The sequence below is a fragment of the Misgurnus anguillicaudatus genome, chromosome 22 (assembly GCF_027580225.2).
Source record: "Misgurnus anguillicaudatus chromosome 22, ASM2758022v2, whole genome shotgun sequence".
In the NCBI taxonomy this organism is placed as follows: Eukaryota; Metazoa; Chordata; class Actinopteri; order Cypriniformes; family Cobitidae; genus Misgurnus; species Misgurnus anguillicaudatus.
In genome coordinates this window covers 4,238,564-4,258,729 of record NC_073358.2, presented here as the reverse complement: position 1 = coordinate 4,258,729, position 20,166 = coordinate 4,238,564, and the positions used below count along the sequence as shown (strand labels likewise).

The 20,166-nt window shown below is 40.1% G+C and overlaps 1 protein-coding gene across 2 annotated transcripts; it reads right to left on the bottom strand.

Moving 5' to 3' along the window:
* Window positions 1-199: 199 nt before the first annotated feature.
* Window positions 200-19,198, bottom strand: LOC129440897 (uncharacterized). 2 transcript variants are annotated; one of them, XM_073860615.1, is made up of 11 exons: window positions 19,072-19,198; window positions 10,278-11,656; window positions 6,281-6,861; window positions 5,624-5,694; window positions 5,523-5,542; window positions 5,328-5,441; window positions 2,724-2,965; window positions 2,512-2,652; window positions 2,166-2,328; window positions 1,741-1,785; window positions 200-1,135 (listed from the first exon to the last, which is right to left on the bottom strand). In XM_073860615.1, exons 1-11 carry the CDS (start codon window positions 19,074-19,076, stop codon window positions 882-884), a joined length of 3,015 nt encoding a protein of 1,004 aa, XP_073716716.1. In that variant the 5' UTR covers window positions 19,077-19,198; the 3' UTR covers window positions 200-881. The 2 variants fall into 2 exon arrangements, with proteins under 2 accessions (XP_073716716.1, XP_055056452.2); XM_055200477.2 differs by having other exon boundaries at window positions 201-1,135; window positions 5,328-5,542.
* Window positions 19,199-20,166: the final 968 nt, after the last annotated feature.

Here is a 20,166-nt window from a genome sequence, read left to right as displayed (position 1 = left end):
GCCTGATACTTGAATAATTAATAAAAGCAGCAATGCAAGGCCAAATTATTTATTTAGAAACATTTCTTATTCTTACTTTACCAGATCAAACTGTGAGAAGAACCATTAGTAAAGATAAAGAATATCCATCCATTCTTCACGTGCTTGTCCTATTGCCAGGAGAGCTGGAGCACAAAGAAATAAAAAATGCCAAAAATGCAGCTTTTTGCATCACAGCTTTGATTGGTTGTTTTTTTATTTAGAGAAAATGGAAAATATTGAGCCTTTTACATAATGTTATAGCAAAATGACATCAGTTTTTGGTTCTGAAGGCTTTTGAACTCCACAAACTCTAACCAAGACCTTGAACTTCAAGTCTTTTAAATCCACTGCTTTAAAAGTTCCTGATACTATAAAGGATTTCTGTTTACCTGTAAGACAGGGTCTTTCCCACTCGGTTATAATCATCCGATATTTTATTAGAAATACGTCAAGTTAAAATACAACAACAAAGTTAAAAAAACAAAACAAAACACAATAACATAAATTATAATTAATATCGCAACAGTAATAGTGCTGTTGTAATGAACACCATATAGTATAACATTGCTTTTATACAACATTTCTATATAGAGGTAGTTTATATTGATATAGTCAGTTATTTTGTAGTACTATGTAAATGTAAAAACTATTTGCATTTTTATAAAGTTTGGTTTACTGCAATAAAGGCAATCATTTATGATGTTATGAAATACTCAGTGATGACAAAAGTGCATAATAAAACATAACAAGCGAATGTACAGAAGTTTCTGTATTTAAGAATCAGTTTCTGCTTTGATAACTTCTCTGTTCATTTGAGAATTTTCCTTACATAACCAGTATTAGTTGTCTTAACTGAAGTTTTACTTATTAAACATCAGATCTTCCACAAGATCTTTCTCATTGTTCTTAAGCAAACTGAAAAATGTTTGTTTGAGTGCAGGTCTCACATCTAAAAAGTTAAGGATGGCCCTAGTTTTTTCCTGAGATGTTGTTAATGCTCTGATTGAATTGAGTTTTTCTGGATGAATAACATCAGCAAACCCATCCAAAATGGCATCAACATTTACCACGCTTTGGATGATCTTACATCTGTTGTTTTTCAAAAAGGATTCACCTGTAGACGACAATGAAGTGCAGTCAACAATTATTACAATATTAACAACAATTTGTTTTATTATAGAGCATGTTTATTTCTGTGATATGGAAAATAATGAGAAAACAATGCCAAGGGTAAATAAAAAGTTAACAATAATTTGTTAAAGGGGACATATCATGAAACTTTGACTTTATCCAAGTTTAAGTGCTATAATTGGGTCCCCAGTGCTTCTATCATCCTAGAAAATGTGAAAAAGTTTTATTAAAAAGTAACTAAGTTCTGGTAAACTATTCTCTGAAAGAATGTAAAAAAAAATAGGTCATTGAAATTTGGCTCCTCTTGTGATGTCAGAAGGGTATAATACCGCCATCATTTGCATTTAAAAAGGCAAACCCAAAAAAATGGCACATTTTGCTCAAACCTACAAAGTGGCAATTTTAACATTAATATTACAATAAATTATCTGTTGGGTATTTTGAGCTTAAACTTTACATATTTACTTTGGGGACACCAACGATTTATTTTACATCTTAAAAAAGTCTTGTGAAATTTCCCCTTTAAACAAATCTAAAATGAATCTTTAGGTCGGATTTAAAGGGAAACTAAATAATGGACATGCTTACATTGCTCATCTGTTGAACAGCTCATTGATTTGCTTGTTACATATTCTGTAAAAGAAAAAGTTTGTTAATTTCCTTAAAATATTAAACTTACTTTACTAGAGTAAAAGTCACTGCAAGTTGAGAAAAGCAAAATGTTTTTAGTCAACAGTGCAAGAGAAACAGCATTTTGTTAAATCCTGTATACATTTTGTGAACATAAGCGTCTCTTTTATCATAAACGGTTTTGACGCGTGTACAGCAGGCACTTATTTTGACAAAACACATGATGCACATGGTTCACATGATGCAACAAACACATATTTTGAAAACGCAAGCCGCACACATGACACTCCGAACACATATTTTGAATTAGCGCCCCTCGAATAAGCAGTTATTTAATATGCAAAATTAAAATCTTTTCGTAATTTCAATAAAGCATTGCTTACCTTCGAGGAGTATTTCACAATTCCAGACAACTTTGACGTTTTCAGGATCTGGTTTTTCCTTATTTAGGAATAACTTCACTTTCATCACATCATTTGGCAGAAATATTTCAAATGTTGGAAAGTAATGAGCTCTTTCTTTAAAAGTGCAGCAGAATTTTGAATTCTTAAAAAGAAAGAAGACCAATTTGTACTCTTTTCTTTAATAAAAATAAAATAAACTATATACAAAATAATTTTTCACCACCAAAATTAATTGTTCTGAAATTATCCCATATCTATTTGTCATGCATATTACTGTATGCAAAATCTTTTCAGTATGTTTTGGCTTATTACTAAACATACAGACCTGTGGTTGTATCTTTATTGAATTTACTGATGGCCCATGTTCCTCTAGAGAATCACAGGTCATGCTGTATGTACAGTTAAATTTAAGGTCACATTCACAGGTCGTTTGGATTAATTCATAGTTTGCATTACAAGCAGCCACCTGAAAGTAACCATAAAAGAATCTGATAAAATACTAACGTTTAAACTGCATCAAGTTCAAGACAAACTTACTTTTTTGGGATCCACAATGTGAGGTTGTAGAAACACATGCAGCTTGTGTGTTGGTTGAAGGTAGAATAGCATCACGTGTCCTCTGATCTTTTCCTTAAACCAGTTTATTGCTTTGACCATCCAGAATTTTGACGTACCAGTGATGTTTACAGTCACATGTGTGCTTGAGATATTTTGGGGTTTGAGGAACTCAACACTGTCACCGGAATAATGTACAACTGACATTGAATGGATTGCATCATCTGTGGAGACAAAGATCATTTTAGGGATTTGTATATCACAAAGGTACATATTAGCAGTGGTGGCTGTTGACTGCTCTTCCGAGGGGCGTGATTTCAAAATATATGTTTGGAGTGTCTTGTGTGTTGCTTGTGTTTTCAAAATATGTGTTTGTTGCGTCATGTTAACCATGTGCATCACGTGTCTTGTCAAAATGAGTGCCTGCTGCACACGCGTCTAAAGGGTTTATGATTAAACTGTTAAGCGTCGCCGTCCCGAATACGGGACACCTAAGTTTGCATTAATATTGTTGATGTCAATTTTAATCCATCACTACAAACTATATATTGTTGGAAAGGTCTAAGCCTGCAGAATAGACATTTCAACAGTGTTTTATAAAATAAATTATGTAGGGAGAGTAATTGATTCATTTATAAAGAGAGTGTGCCTCAAAACATTTATTTTTCTGCTAAATGTCACTGTCCCACCAGCAGAACGCCTACATTTACTTCAATGTTTGCATATGAATTCTCATCTAATCATGACAAACTGTATATTGTTTGAAAGCTCCAAGAGTGTAGATTTAACTCAATAGGGTGGGGTGACGCTTAAAAGGTTAAAGAGATGCTCACGATCACAAAATACTCGCAAGACACTAACTTAACAGTAAAATTCTGATAGTATGTGACAAACGCAAGTGTCTCTTTTATCATAAACCCTTTAGACCCGTGTGCAGCAGGCACTTATCCTGACAAGACACGTGATCAGTGTTGGGTGTAACGCGTTACAAAGTAACGCGTTACTGTAATAATATTACTTTTTTCAGTAACTAGTAGTGTAACGCATTACCCGTCTGAAAATGGTAATATTATTACAGTTTTCCCGAGCTAGTTACTTGCGTTACATTCGCCAGTAGCACCTTCATCACACAAAGGCACACAACACAGAGAACAAAAGGGAAGTGGAGGAGGGCGTGAATGGAACAGTGATTGGTCTAAGTTTGGCATGAGGTATCATTTACCATCACCGATTGGTCGACACCCGGCAGCCGGCAGCAGAGCGGCACACTCAAAGACAGATCGGGAAAATGGAAGCGTCAACAACGGCAAGCTTTTTTTCAGAGGAAGGTTCGCTAGTTTCGACGGGAGGAGATTCAGTCATTATTTTATTATGTTCAACGGAAGGAAAATAACTTGACGGTGAAGTGCACACTCTTTAATGTTTCTCCGAACGCTGTGCCCCACGTCCGGTAGCGGGTAAGGAAGCCAGCAGTAATTTTTATGTTGTATTAAAATGTGGTGTATTTACGGTGGGTTTTCTCGCCGTGGAGACCTTGATGAATGTGAGGTTATGCCACGGTCTCCCGGCGCTCATTTCATTGTTTGTTTGTATGTAAACAGGGGTTGCGTGCAGGTTGTTTATCCCATCAATTTTGTATATCAATTTTACCGTAATTGACGAAGGCTGTGTCTTTAGCTTGAGTGATTTTAATGATATTTATTGAATTGATTGTGTATTTATTACTTTGCTGTGTTAAATTGATATATTTATATGTTTGGGTGTTGGATGAATTTGCTGTGCATTGCTGTGTATAGTGGGTGGGTAAATAATGTGCACTAACATCATGGTATCCCCCTGCTAAGAATACAGAACTCTTGGAAGTCTTAATCAGGAAATAATTTATTGTGAACCGTCATTATTTTATCAGCTGTCCATTTAAAGGTGTCCATCTAAAAATAATTGCAACCTGTTGTCATCCCTGTATTTTGAATTAGTAAATTGTTATCAAATTTAATCTAATAAAATTGTAACTTTTTATTGATTTGGGAGTTTTGTGTTTGGATGTTTTCTTGGCCGTGGCTTGCCCAAATAAACATTCTTGCCCAGAAAAAAAATGTAACTAGTAATATAACTATTAATATAACTAGTTACTTGCTCCAGGGAGTAATAAAGTAAAGTAAGGCATTACTATTTTTGAGAGTAATATGTAATAAGTAATATATTACTTTTTTGAGTAACTAACCCCAACACTGCACGTGATACACATAGGTTCACTTGACGAGTCAAACACATATTTTGAAACGATGAACCACACACATGACGGGCTACATGCATGTTGTTACAAGCTTCGCATTGTGCGCCCTTGAAAAAGAAGTCACCGGCCGCCAATACATATTAGTACCCGAATGTATGCATATCTGTACATAATAGTACATATTAGGAAATTCTTAAGTAACAGTGAAAAAAAGGGGTACATATTTTGAAAAAAAAAAAAGTTACAGTTTGTCAGAAACTTTGTGTTGGTATCACACCTGTGACATGCTCAGCTAATTGGGAATAGGTATGCAAGTTTAGTCTGATATATTTCTTTGATCATTGACTCACCAATGAAGGTTTCGCAGTGAGGCAGTCCGAGTTGGCAAAGTTCACCCTGAACACATTTGATGTCATACAGAGGACCTGCTGGGTAACAGTTAGCGGGAATTGGAGTGCCACTTTCTGGAAGAACAGTACTGTACAGTAACTCCCCTTCTCCTTTCATGTTGAATCCAAGCCGTGTAAACTTACATTGAAACCAACCTGCATTTCTGCATGATATCCTGTTGGATTTCAAAGAAAGAGATATGAATGGAAACTCATACACACTTTTATCTTCCATCAGCAGTCTTTCCACACCATACCTGTATACAGTTTGTCCCTCCTGAACGATTATCTCAGGAGTGACCAAAACATCATCTTTTATCTCCATTCCCTGGGAGGAAAAGGGTTTTTTACTGTAAATAAGCATTTTTATCAGGCCCTTATGTTTAGTTTCAGTAATTTTACTTTAATTTTGAAAAGCCTTATTTTCACAAATGTCACTTCATTGGTATGTAACAAATTTGACTGTATTTCTCTGCAAAACCATCTAAGTACATGACAGCTTTTTTTGCAATACCTCCACTTAAAAGAAAAATGAATTTATTTGGACAAGACATAGTAAACAGTTGCAAAATCATTATAGATGCAACTAGAAACATTGCAAATGATTAAAGTCAGAATTCAAAAGGTAAAAATGAAGAAATGCATCAAGCAGTGATGCATGTGGTTGCCACATTCTAGTTGTATTCAGGTCTAACTACTAACAATTGACCCAAGTCTGAGGTCGTTTTCCAATCCCACTCTCTCTCCAGTCACTCTTCACTGTCCTTTCTGAATAAAACTAAAAGGCTTAAATGTCAAAATCCTAATTTAAACATAGAGGATTTTGCCGAAAAATAGTTTTTGATCCTGATTTTGTTTTGAATGTGGCTTACTGCTTACAAAATAACGATAAAAACAGCTACTGTAAGACTTACTATTACGTCTTCTGGGAGACTTTGAGAAGCTCCATCTGACATCTGTGGTAATAGCAGGTGCATTGACTTATTCATCTCCATAATCTTCTTTGAAAGCTCTTTTTGAAGGCTTTCTGACTCTTTGCCAGTGATGTAGTATCTCCTTCCACATTTTTCTAGAAGCCACTCTAATACTCTTCCTTGATCTCCATGATATTCACTCATGCTACAGTCTCCCTCTGTGAATACGACTATAACACGATTCCAGAATTCTTCTCCAAGAAACTCTAAATCCTTAAGGATCTTTTCAGTTTCCTCTGTGAATTGCCCATGCTCAAGTGAAAAGGCAAGTATAACTGCATGAGGTCCAGGATTGAGAGCCATTCTTTCCCATCTAAGGATTCTTTTGACATTGCAGATGTCAATCTCAAACAGGTTTACATTTTTCTTGGCTACTCTGCCTTTGACACTCTTCAGCTTACCACTAACACTTAGTCCTTCTTCATAACGCCCTCCATCAAATATGAGATTTAAAATGGATTTTCCTGCTTCGTTGAAACTCAGGAGCCAAATCCTCATCTCTGTGAGCAAAATGCTTTTACCTGTTACCAAAAAAACGAACAATGTTACTGATAATGGTTTGGTTTCAATAAAGCGTATTTTTAATTATCTTGGTTTATCATGTACAAATGACAACACCTTCAATAGAATTTGTTTTTAGTTTTAAAATTTTGAAACCCTTAAAGGGGCCGCTTATTTTCCAGCTCCCCTAGAGGTAAACATTTGATTTTTACAGTTTTGGAATCCATTCAGCTAATCTCCAGGTCTGGCGGTGCAACTTTTAGCATAGCTTAGCATAATACAGTAGACCATTAGCATCACGCTCAAAAATAACCACAGATTTTTGATATTTTTCCTATTTAAAACTTGACTCTTCTGTAGTTACATTGTGTACTAAGACTAGGGTTGCCAACTGTCGCGGATTAGCCGGGACGTCCTGTTTTTAAGCCTAATTTAGATGTCCCGTATGGGACGTCCCGAGTCCCATTTTTTGACTGCTACGCTTGATCTAACCAGTGACTGATACAACAGGCTTCGACTTTGTGTGGCGCCACAACGACAGGCAGATAACATCAAAATCCCGCGAGAGAGATTCGAGAAATCCTTCAGAAGCCACTTTCGAAATGCTCTCGCGGTACTTTAATGTCATCCACTGTCAGTCCTTGCAGTGCCACAAGCAGCAGCAGTGCTGATCACGACACCCTTTATCCAATCACAGATCCCCAGCACATTCAGTACACGTTAAAGAGGGTCAAATAATACGGTTTTATGTTAGCTTTTTTATTAGTCGGTTGCTTAGCTGTTTGTATAAGATCGGCATAGTTACAAAGTTTGCTCTCAATTCTGAAGAGATTGCTGATCCAGACCTGCCTAAAACCCATCAATCTGAAGGATTTAATCATTTTCAACTTCACTAGGACATTTTTGCGCTTCTGATTCACATACTGTAAGTGTGTTTTAATTTATGTTTTTGAAGTTGACCCTGCAAGACCACATCTTATAGAATCTCTGTTAGTTTAGTTTGTCACAAGATTAAAATGAACGGGATAAGGTTTTATTTACCTTTATTGCGGGAGTCACAAGTGTTTTGTTTTAGACAGGTAAAGTTAACCTAATGGTTCAAAAGTAGCCATACTGTGTTAAAAGTAGGCTACCTGCTGTAAATTAACAAACTATTAATAAACTTACCATGTATGTTCCCAGGGCATAAGAGTTATAAATTAATTTTTAATTAGGAGATTAGCTATTATTTTGACAAATGGCTTAAATACACTGTATACAAAACCATATACGCACTGCTGCGACAGGCCACATTTTGTCCCGTATTTCAGAGTGAGAAAGTTAGCAACCCTAACTAAAACAGACGGAAAATTAAAAGTTTTTCTAAACCGATATGGCTAGGAACTATACTCTCATTCTGGCGTAATAATCAAGGACTTTGCTGCCGTAACATGGCTGCAGCAGGTGTAGTGATATTACGCACTGCCCGAAAATAGTCCCCTTGGTTACTTTCAATGGCAGGGAACTATTTCAGGCACTGCGTCATGATTCATTTCTGTGTTTTTGGATGCAATCGGCCGTAAGTGCATATATTGTAAACGACACAAACGTAGTGAATCATAAGTTATCCAGAGATAGTGGGATACTGTTTTGTGTGTGTTGCTCGTGACCTGGCAGTACGCCTCCAGGAGCTTGGTTTTTTCAGAAACTATTGGTAGAGCTGATCTGTCTTTTATAAATCTGATAAAACTAAAGACTCTTTGGATATATGAAGGATGCAAGACTACTCTATATATACTGAAGATTAACATGATGAAATAAGCAGAAATAGCATGTGTTATTTGAGCTTTAAACTCTTGTGACTAAGGATTCAGACCACTGAGTCTTGCCGTGATATTTTGTTAACGGGCTTCGTGTTTTCGAGATATGTTGGAGATATGGTGTTTGATAAGTAGACATCAACGTTTTGTTTTGTGTCACCATACTTACTCGTGTAACTACTCATGTAACCGTAACTCTCCCAATTCATCTTTGTGCACTTAGAGGACTTTGCTGAAAAATCATCATGATGTTAAGCAAATTCTGACAACAAACCAGTTATTCTGAATGGCTCGATTTATAGTCGTAGCTACGCCGTAGGATATCTGTAGCCTGTGCGTAGCTCTGCATAGCCTGACGTGCACCTCGCAAAAAAAAAAACAGCGCGTCAGTTCTACGCGGACCGCAAGCGCTGTGATTGGTCCACCAGAACCCCTCCCGTTAGGTAAAAAAAACTTCATCATAGATATTTCCGTTTGCGATGGTGAAAAGAAAAATGAGCCAAGTTGAGGAGTGATTTAACTCAAACTGCAACAAAAGTCGCTGTTTATTTACTTCCATCATTGCTGGTCTTCTCAAATCATACACAACAAGTTGCTGTTTTTTCTTCGTTTGTGGGTTAACTTGTCAAGCTTCTTCTTCTTTGACGTCACGCTGCTACTGTGGCTACACACGTGGATACTGCCTACCAGCGGTTTGCGCGTGTGTTTGCACGTCGACTCGGACGACGACTATGCCGTAGGACCTACGCCCGACTATAACGAGCCCTTAAAGATGGGATTAAGCGAATTTGAAGTGAAGGTATTTGATGAACATATAATGTGTTGAGAGCATTCGGTTAATATAATTATCAAATTTTTGAATGACGTGGTGTTTAGCCGCGTTTGCATCTGAGTTCCTCAATTGTTAAAGTAAACACATTTCTTAATTTCTTACATTCTGCACTTTTTATTTAGGCGTTATTGTTTATGGGTGAAATCGGTTAACATTTAAGAGTGAAGTTGTGCTCTATTAAATATTATAAATATCTAAAACAATATAAATATCTAAATCAAAGGATTTAGTGAATTAAGATATTTTTGATTTTGGAATGAACTATCCCGTAAGTTTACATAGCAACGTTAGCTCAGTGTTACAGTTGATACGTTTTAGCTATTTTGAACTAAGGTAATTTACTTTTTCTTTTGCTTGTTATCAGAGGTAATCAACTCTGTTATTATTGATTATTTGTGAAAGTAAACCGGAAGTTTGGGCCAAAAAAGCTGTTTATGATGTTGTTGCTGCTGAAACCGTCTATACCAGTGGTCTCCAACAAGGTGCCCACGGGCAGAACGGAGTCTGTGAGTTGCCCGCCAAAGGACATTCTATTAATAGCCTCAATTTAAATATTTATTACATATTTTTTATATTAGCTTGGCTTCTTAGCCCTTGCTCACAAAAAGGTTGGAGACCCCTGGTCTATATTGTATGAAGCTTACAACCTTTAACTTTTTTTAGTTCTTTATTCTATCTTTATGTTACAGTCAAATTACAGTTAGTAAATATGTAAAAGCGTAAAAGTTTCCTAACTTGATTTTTCCCATTATTTTGGCATAATGACTCTGAATATGCTAAAATAATAACCCAGAATTGTGCTTACAATCAGCAGATCCATACTTCAGAGCTCTCTCATAGTATTTAGCAGCTTGTTGTTTTTCTCCTTTCACTTCATAAATGAATCCATATATTCCACTCGCCTTGCTGTCACGTGGGTTTTGGGTGTTTTTGATATACTCTTCAGCAATCTTTCTCAGGTAACTTTCACACAACTTGCCCTCTGATGTTTCGGGATGAAGTCTCAGACCCTGCATGAAATTGTAAATGGCTTTTTCCTCAGAGGGATGGCAGATGAGCTGGTATTGGCCAAATAAACAATAAACCATCTGCAGATCCTTTTGATCCTTTTGAATATTGGCCGATTCGAACGCTTCTTCAAACTTTTTCTCAGCGTTTGGGAAACTACCTTTTAGTCCATACTGCAGAGCCAAATCTGCCAAAGCAATGATAAATGAGGGCTTCAATGTGATTGCCCTTTCCAGATAATAAATAGATCTGTTCAGATACTTTTCATCACACTCAGCTTTTTTCTTTTTCAGTGTTTGATGTTTATTGCTATAACACCTAGCCAGTTGATGGTGTAAAAAGGCTGAATTTGGTGTATTCTTCAATGCTTTTTCAAGAAGACGAATGGCGACATCCACATTTCCCAATTGGCGGAAAAACTGTGCAGCGTATCTCAAAACATGAGGATTTTTACGAGACTTTAACAAGGAAGAAATCACCAACTCCACCTGAGTTTTACAGGCTTTTTCATCGTCTGTGACTTGGAGCATTTTCAGGGCGAGCAGCACAAGTAAAACGGCATCATCTGGATTAAGCTTTATAGCTCTTTGGAGTTGTTGAATTAACAAAGAGTCAGGTGTTTCCGTTGTGCGATACAATGCAATAGCATAACCTGCGTTTAAATCACTGTCATGTGGGTTTCTTTCAAGGGCTTGTCTGAAGCACTCCTTTGCACCATTGTAGTATTTTCGACAGAATTTGAGAAACGCCCAACCCTTTTCTCGGAGCACCTCTAGAGAAATGCTATAGGTGAGATCTTCAGAAGATGTTTCGTGAATCCTCTCTAACAATCTCAAGTAGTCTTCACATGTGGAGAATTCTTTCATGTAATAGTGCAACCAAGCAAGGTTTCCATAGGTAACAATAAGAAATGAATCACTATTTTCTTTGTAGTGCTCATTTGCGAGCTGCACAGATTTCTGCAGATTTTTGAGCGCTTCCTGCAGGTTGTCGTGAATATAATGAACAAATCCTAAACTGTTGTAAGCTCGTGTTACTCTTGCCTCTCTGGATTCCAACTGAGTCTGTTCATCTAGACGATTCAGTAAATCAGTGACTGAAAAGTCTTCTTCCCTTAAAGACCACGTAAAGTGGCACTCCTGCTGAAGCAGTCTGGATTTTATTGCATTGTCGTCACTGAAATGTAAACAAAAAAAATGCTCAGAAAAAATTAAAAATCTATATAAAAGATTTGATCAAACATTTGGATAAAATGAAAGTGACAAGCTTGTCAAGTATGCAACGCATACTTGAAATGTGACTTCTGCATTAAACCCAGTCCACTGAATAGCAAACACACAATCTCCAGCCACCGCAGCGCTAACCACACCATCTCCAGCCACCGTAGCGCTAACCACACCATCTCAAGCCATCACAGCGCTAACCACACCATCTCAAGCCACCGCAGGGCTAATCACACGCTCTCAAGCCACTGCAACGCTAACCACACCCTCTCCATCCATCGCAGTGCTAACCACACCATCTCCAGCCACTGCAGCACTAATCACACCATCTCCGGCCACGGCATCGCTAACCACACCATCTCCGGCCACCGCAGCGCTAACCACACCCTCTCAAGCTACCGCATCGCTATCCACACCATCTCAAGCTACTGCAGCGCTAATCACACCCTCTCAAGCCACCATAGCGCTAATCACACCCTCTCAAGCTACCGCAGCGCTAATCACACCCTCTCAAGCCAGAACAGCGCTAACCACACCATCTCAAGCTACCGCAGCGCTAACCACACCATCTCAAGCCACAGCAGCGCTAATCACACCATCTCAAGCTACCGCAGCGCTAACCACACCATCTCAAGCTACCGCAGCGCTAACCACACCATCTCAAGCCACAGCAGCGCTAATCACACCATCTCAAGCTACCGCAGCGCTTACCACACCATCTCAAGCCACCCCAGCGCTAACCACACCATCTCAAGCTACCGCAGCGCTAACCACACCATCTCACGCTACCGCAGCGCTAACCACACCCACTCAAGCCACCGCAGCACTAACCACACCCTCTCCCGCCTCGGCAGCGCTAACCACACCGTCTCCGGCCACGGCAGCGCTAATCACACCATCTCCGGCCACGGCAGCGCTAACCACACCATCTCCGGCCACCGCAGCGCTAACCACACCATCTCAAGCTACCGCAGCGCTAACCACACCCTCTCAAGCCACCGCAGCGCTAACCACACCATCTCAAGCCACCGCAGCGCTAACCACACCATCTCCAGCCATAGATATATACACTAGGTGTTGCCTTCTGTGTGTGGGTGTGGGGTTCTAAGCATGCGTCGAATAGAATAATAATAATAATAATAATAATTCGTTACATTTATATAGCGATTTTCTCAGTGCTCAAAGCGCTTTACATATGAATGGGGGAATCTCCTCAACCACCACCAATGTGCAGCATCCACCATATTGCGCCAGAACGCCCACCACACACCAGCTTATTAGTGGTGAGTGATATAGCCAATTAGTATGAGGGATGATTAGTAGGTCAATGGGCAAATTTGGTGAGGATGCCGGAGCACACCCCTACTCTTTTTCGAAGGACATTCTGGGATTTTTAATGACCACAGAGAGTCAGGACCTCGGTTTAACGTCTCATCCGAAGGACGGTGCTTTTTTGACAGTATAGTGTCCCCGTCACTATACTGGGGTGTCAGGACCCACACAGACCACAGGGTGAGCACCCCTTGCTGGTCTCACTAACACCTCTACCAGCAGCAACCTGGTTCCCTTTCGAGAGCGGTCACTCGACATTGCGTCCACTGACGCTACGGGAACTCCTCCCTCTTCCGGTTTCTCTGAAGCTTTTATTGAACAACGCCAGTGTACTGGCCAATGCCGCATATAGGGGTGGGACTTCCGCTGCTATATAGCCTGTTTAGGCGGCAAAATACTCAGATTCTTTCTCTTCACCGTGACTGAAGCGTCTTGCCGTAGATCGTCGCACTTGTGAGGGACGCAAGGATCGCATCCCTTACACGCGTTCCGGCAGAATTTTTACAAGGATTTAGAGCTTCGCTCCTCGAGTGAAGAACCGTGTATCTTATGGACTCCGAGATATATCGAAAAACTGCGTTCTTGGCAGCGAACCACCGCCGCCAGCACGCTGTTGGTGACAATGCTGCCAAACTGAGGAGAACGTTGCGTGCCTTCCACGGTAACGTTACGCCCACCCTATTAGCCTCATACCCCCTGGGTATTCCGAGGTTACGGACACGGGGAAGCCACAAGGCTTCATTACCCCACCTACGCAGTGCGGAAAATGCCACAGTGTGCACAATACATTTACCGTTGCAAATACCCTCTCATATGTGTTTGTCCTGTACTTATAGCGCGCTTCGGCCGCTTCCCTTGCATGATTAGACCCCCACCCTGGCGTCTGCCTTGTAATTTAATGCACTTCGGTCAGTGCTAGCATGAACAGACCCCCTTCGGGACCGGTCGCTGGCGAGCACAGCTCGCAGACGGCTCCTTTAGTAAGACCTTCACCTGCGACATGGCCGTCTGTCACACTTGTATGGATGTAACGTTAAGGTTATTTCCTTGGCGTCTACTTTGTGTGATACAGTGCGCTCAAACTGATTTTTCACGTTTTGGCCACTGGCACAGCGGCTGGCCTAACATAACATATGCTCGCCTCAGGCTCTAACGCATGACATCCCCACCGTGGGTGGGCGCGGCTACGCGCGCATTTCGGCCACGTCACTACACGACTATTGCTCTTCGTATGATCAGTGGTGGTACCGCATCACACACCACACACACATTCACGCCCCCCATCTGTTTCGGGTGACGACGGGAATATGTGTTGGCTATGTTTAATGATTTCAGATGTTGTGTCCAATCAGCACAACATATTTCTGTGCCCTGTATATTGACATTCCCTCTCTGCACTTTTTAATGTGCCAATAGAGACCATATATATATATATATATATATATATATATATATATATATAGCAATATACAGCTCTTACAGAGGATACTCAGTGCGCAGCGCTCAGCCATACTCTGAATGCGCCCGTTAAACACGCGCTGCAAGGAAAAAGGGGGGAGGATAATGTCGGGTGTGATCCTACACACCGCGTAGCGATCCATCTCGAAAAGCAATGCACAACGCTCAACCCCGCTCACTAATGCATCCGTTACACACGAGCTGCGGAGCAATGGGGACAGAGTATAGCGAAGTGTGTTGAGTGTGGCCGCTCGCTTCGCCCAGCGATCTGTCTCGACACACACACACACACACATACACAGCAGTGCACAATGCATATCGCACGCCCCCGACTGGTGGCAACGTTGCTCTATACTATATACATTGCACTATATATATGCGTGTATATACGTATATATATATATATATATATATATATATATATATATATATTTATAGATTACTAATAGCAGCCTGCACGCCTAGCTATTAATGTATATCTGCATTAAATAAAGGCTCATTGTACTGCATTGCACTATATATACTCATACGTATATATATATATATATTTATGCATTACTAATAGCAGCCTACACGCCTGGCTATTAATGTATATTTGTATTGAATAGAGGCTCATTGTACTGCATTGCACTATATATACTCATACATATATTTATGTATTTATACATTACTAATAGCAGCCTGCACGCCTAGCTATTAATGTATATGTAATGTATTACTATCGTGCCTTACACATCCGTGCAGTGTTCAGGCAATATCTCACTACAAACACAGGTATCTGACTCCCTGCGTGCGCGTGGCGAGCTGTTACTAAGCTGTTCATTCTTAAGGAAATGTCTCTCTTTCTCTCTCGGGTTCTGCATCCGACCCTGCATAAAGCAGCAAGCCGCTGCAGACCCAGACTTGGTTTTTATATGGCTCTGTGTGCGGCGAGGTCTGCATGCCAGTGTTACGTTTATGTGCTTGGTTGGGGATACGGACACGGGCTTCATGCGAGCCCGTCCCTCTCAGGAGCATTCTGGATATGAGTCTGCTGTGAGATATTCCACCGGAGACACTACGGTGTTGGTGACGAACGGCTCTCTGGTTGACCGGCTGGCTTACAAGTTCACAGCGCATCACTTACTGTACCACACAGCAATTTGCGCCTGCTCTTCATTAAGCACCTCATGTCTCGGCGGCCGCAAATGCAGACTTAAGGGCTGTTAAGGATGGTGATGGAAAGTGTAAGCTTTGTCCTTATCCCAGTTGCACTTTGTATGTAACACGTTGTGCTCGGCCAAGTGCCAGCGGTTACGTGTTGCCCCAATTGGATTTTGCTGCTTATACACGCAAAATCAGTAAGGAGAGCAAGCCTTTTCTACTAGACGCCCCTCTTTACGCAGCGCCTGTAATGGTGTTAAGCAATGACTACAACCCGGTGCACTGTCACGTGTCGACCGTTCTATCTTTGCATCAGTGAGCAGATGAAGGAGAAGCGGGCTGTCTACCCCAAGGGTTTTTCATGGTGGTGCCTTGGGCGCGCAATGGCCAGGCACAATTAATTCTCTTAAGTGAGAGAAGCGGCCAATCACTTGCCTATTTTAGTGCCGTCATGGACTATATATGCCCTAAAGGGACTATGGGCCTTAGACCACACTCAGCGCAGTTAGAGCATAGATGGTCGCATTCTACCTTCCCATCTAGCTGATGTGAGCTGTGCCCGGTATGAGTGTTATACATTTATCAAAGCACTCCGCTCTGACATTGCTGTTAAAGCAACTCTTTATGCTTCAGAGATGGGCTGTGGCATTCGCATACGATTGCTGTGACCTGCCTAGCTCATTCTCAGAAATTTCCCTGCTCCACCTAAACAGTCAGCTGCTGGGATCCAGCTGGGTTCACTGGATCATTAGGTGCTAAATGAGGGCAGCACATTAATGCCACACTGGCATAGCGGTGTTATTCTAATTGGCAGTCGCACTATCTGACGCCTATTCACAGTTTGTACCGGATTGCCAGTACAGCTGTATTACTATTATATAAGTAAGGAGCCGTGTTTTCGCTTCATCCTTGTATTTTTACACTAGCTATCTTGGCCATCATGCATCATAGGTTAATAGTACCAGCAAATACTCTGCGCGGATATGCTTGCTCTGCCCACGTTGGCTTGGCCTAGCCATTGCTGTTGTACTGTTACAGGTTGCTTATCTGCTGTAGGGCTACAATAAGACCTACATGCAGCCTGTGACTGTGAGCATTCTGTTCTGAATGAGCTTCTTATTGAGTTCCTGGAGATTCAGGCATCCAATCTACTTTGCGTTGGCTTACACAGACTGGGCGGGGATTGTGCACCGACTCAGCTAAGCATTGCAGCACATGGACTTGAGTAAGCTCCACTGGAGCTGCTCTTTGCTGTTCTCACGGCGTGTTTGAATACATCTCCCATAGCGTCAGCGGACGCAATGTCGAGTGACCGCTCTCGAAAGGGAACGTCTCGGTTACTATCGTAACCTCGGTTCCCTGAGAGACGGGAACGAGACATTGCGTAAGCCGCCATGTCACTGCTCAGATCAGCTCTACTGTTCGTTCAGTCGAAAGAATCTGAGTATCTTGCCGCCTAAACAGGCTATATAGCAGCGGAAGTCCCGCCTCTATATTCTGTCATGGGCGGCATTGACCAGTACACTGGCATTGTTCAATAAAAGCTTCAGAGAAACCGGAAGAGGGAGGAGTTTCAGTAGCGTCAGCAGACGCAATGTCTCGTTCCCGTCTCTCTCAGGGAACCGAGGTTACGATAGTAACCGAGACGTTTTCCCAGGTGGTCTCCCAGGGGCGTTGCTAGACATAAAGATCTACTGGGGCACAGGCCCCCCATTTTTTTTTTTTACTTTTTCTTGAAAGCCTGCAGTGTGCAAGACACAATTTCCTTTGCTTAACCCACTATTCCAACATTGCAACAAGTACTAGGAAAGACAAACATTTATTTAAAAATATTTAAGTATCATCTTTATAGAAACATATATACAACATTATTAACATGTTTAAAGGCATAAAATGTTTTGAAATAATGACAGAAGAGAAAATATTTTTATGCACCTTTGCATTTTACACAAGGATTAATAACGTCTTTTTTATTTTTAAGAATATTTTCATTTTATGACTGCTACTAAAAAAATCTATCTTTGTTACTGCTAACTGTTTATGTAATAACCTAGAGCTAGTAAACTAAATATTAATTTCATATCTGAAAATACAGAACAGTATAACACAGTTTTTGTTGTATGTGAACAAATGCAATTTTATAGACTATTGACAGAGGTTTTCCTGAGATTTTTCCTCTAATGTTCGAGCCCTAACAGGGTAAGATGTTATGTGTCTTTACTCCCTTAAACTCATCATCTCTCATTTTTGCTTCCCTTTTCCTGCTTTGCACAAACATTTCTGATGTCCATCACATGCGTCAATGATCGGGTGAAAATAAATTTTCATTATTTAGAAACTTAAAATAAACCAACTCAATCGCGTGTACTTTGTATGCGGCTGCGCACGGCAAAACAGTCGCGCACGGACATGAATGGGTGCGTGACGCGGACATGAATTGGGGCGTGCACGCGTCAGTGCGACTGCTGCGTCGCTTTTTCAAACGTGAATTGGGTAACTACATTGCATATGGATCCGTTTTGCCGCGATTGTCTTTGTAAAGGAATATACTAGTTAACTGCTAAAATGTAAACTTGAGATTTACACAGGGGCACAAAAGATTTACACTGGGGCACGTGCCCCAGTAAAAGGGGTCTAGCGACGCCCCTGTGGTCTCCCATCCAAGTACTGACCAGGCTCAGCCCTGCTTAACTTCAGTGGGCAAGCTGTCTTGGGCTACAGGGGCGTCACATAGTACTGCAACATCCAATAGGAAAATTCAACCTTAAGAGGGCAGCCCTCACACGTTTTTACACCATATATTGTATCATTAAAACACTTTATACCCAATTGTCAAAATAGTTACTCAAATCAATGAACAGCACTAATATTAAAGCCCCATTCTTACAGATCATTAACTAAAAAATGTTGGTTTCAGGGTTTAGTTACTCTTTAAACACAGCTTATTTTTTTGCGATAATACAAATGTTTATGGGAAAAACGAATGGGCTTTTTTGTAAGGGGAACCACTATCCCGCTACTTCCGGGAAGCCTACATACTTCGGTGGCACATATCTATTAGGTCACAATTCAGAACCAAAGTTTCAGCAAAAACTATCCATAGCTTAGCAACTGACAAATTGAGTCACCATTTGGTTTCAATGTATTAAAGCAAGCCGGGTACAACAGGAATAAAAACCCACATAGCCTAATGTTTTCTTCCCATCACAAATGCGTTAAAAAGCTTTGAATCTGGAAAAATCATGAATGAGATAAAGGATTAAAGATAACATTTGTGCTTTTATTGAATGTTTCCTACTTCACTTTCTAACTAGGAAAACATCACATTTTCAAAGTCTGATGAACATCAAATAAACTTACTTTTCCTTTATGAAATGCGAAAATGAAACTATACGTTTAAACATAGGTCCTAATTTATAAACATTAACAACCTACCTCATTTTGTTCTCTCTTTACATGCAGAAAAGAGAAAACAGAACGGACTTTTTGCACTTCCGCATTGTAGTCAGGGCTCCCAAGTCTGACGCATTTATTGATTAATTGACAAGAAGTGAAACTCAATAGAACGTTCCATTGCAACACCAACGCCCAGCAGCAGCCCTAAATCCGCCATTTTGGAATGACCGCGACTCGGGAGTCAACTTGAAGTGATGGCAATATCAGCTGCTTTGTAAATTAAAAGATCAAATTCAAACTGAATGACGATAACACAGAATAACATACAATCAGACCAGTGATCATTAATCTCTTTTTACAGCTTATTTTCAGATATTTAGACAAGTCTTCCACTTTTATATAGGCTACATTCTAACTTTACATTTACACATTCATACCGACATAAACTAATCCACACATATTTCGGCTCCATATACATACACATATACACACATATACACACATATACATCAGAATTGCTCGAAATGAATTAAGTAAAAAAAAAGAACAGCCACTGTCCAAAAGTGGCAATTAGATAAATAAGATTATCATGTTTGTAGCGGGATCCACGGGATTAAAATGTACATATATTTCATACCTAGTGGAGTTGGTAACTAATAATAGTAAATGTGTAAAGTAGCACAAAATAGAATTACATAATAAAGCAAGAAAAACATGTGTATCTATTTAATGATTTGATTCCACAATAACAACAACCACAACACAACACATACATACAAGACAATACAGCGTTAAGTGTAAGTGTAGCAAGTGAAAAATTTTTAATTTATTATGAAACGTACTAGTGTGCTTCTGATTTGGCTGTGAAAATATTCATTCCAAAATGGCGGCCACGCTACTGAAGCGCCACCTAGTGGCTGTTACCAAAAACGCATCTTGTGTTTCGCCTCTTGTGCTCTATACTCTGTTTACCGTGAGAAAAGCTCACACGCCACACCTTGTATTTCTCACGCTGAGAAGAGAACTTTCATGCTATATCAAATTAATAGATGAGGCGGAGGCATACGCAGGGCAGTTCTGTCGAGTTCAGTTGTTTCGAGTTTTTTTTAGGTGCGTGCTCAACTTTACGCAGCG

Excerpts from the sequence above, each read along its gene's own strand:
- LOC129440897 (XM_055200477.2), bottom strand. Across the intron at positions 6,862-10,277 it reads GAAGTATGGATCTGCTGATT|GTAAAAGCATTTTGCTCACA; the intron begins GTAAGCACAATT and ends TTTTGGTAACAG. Across the intron at positions 2,653-2,723 it reads ACATTGTGGATCCCAAAAAA|GTGGCTGCTTGTAATGCAAA; the intron begins GTAAGTTTGTCT and ends GGTTACTTTCAG.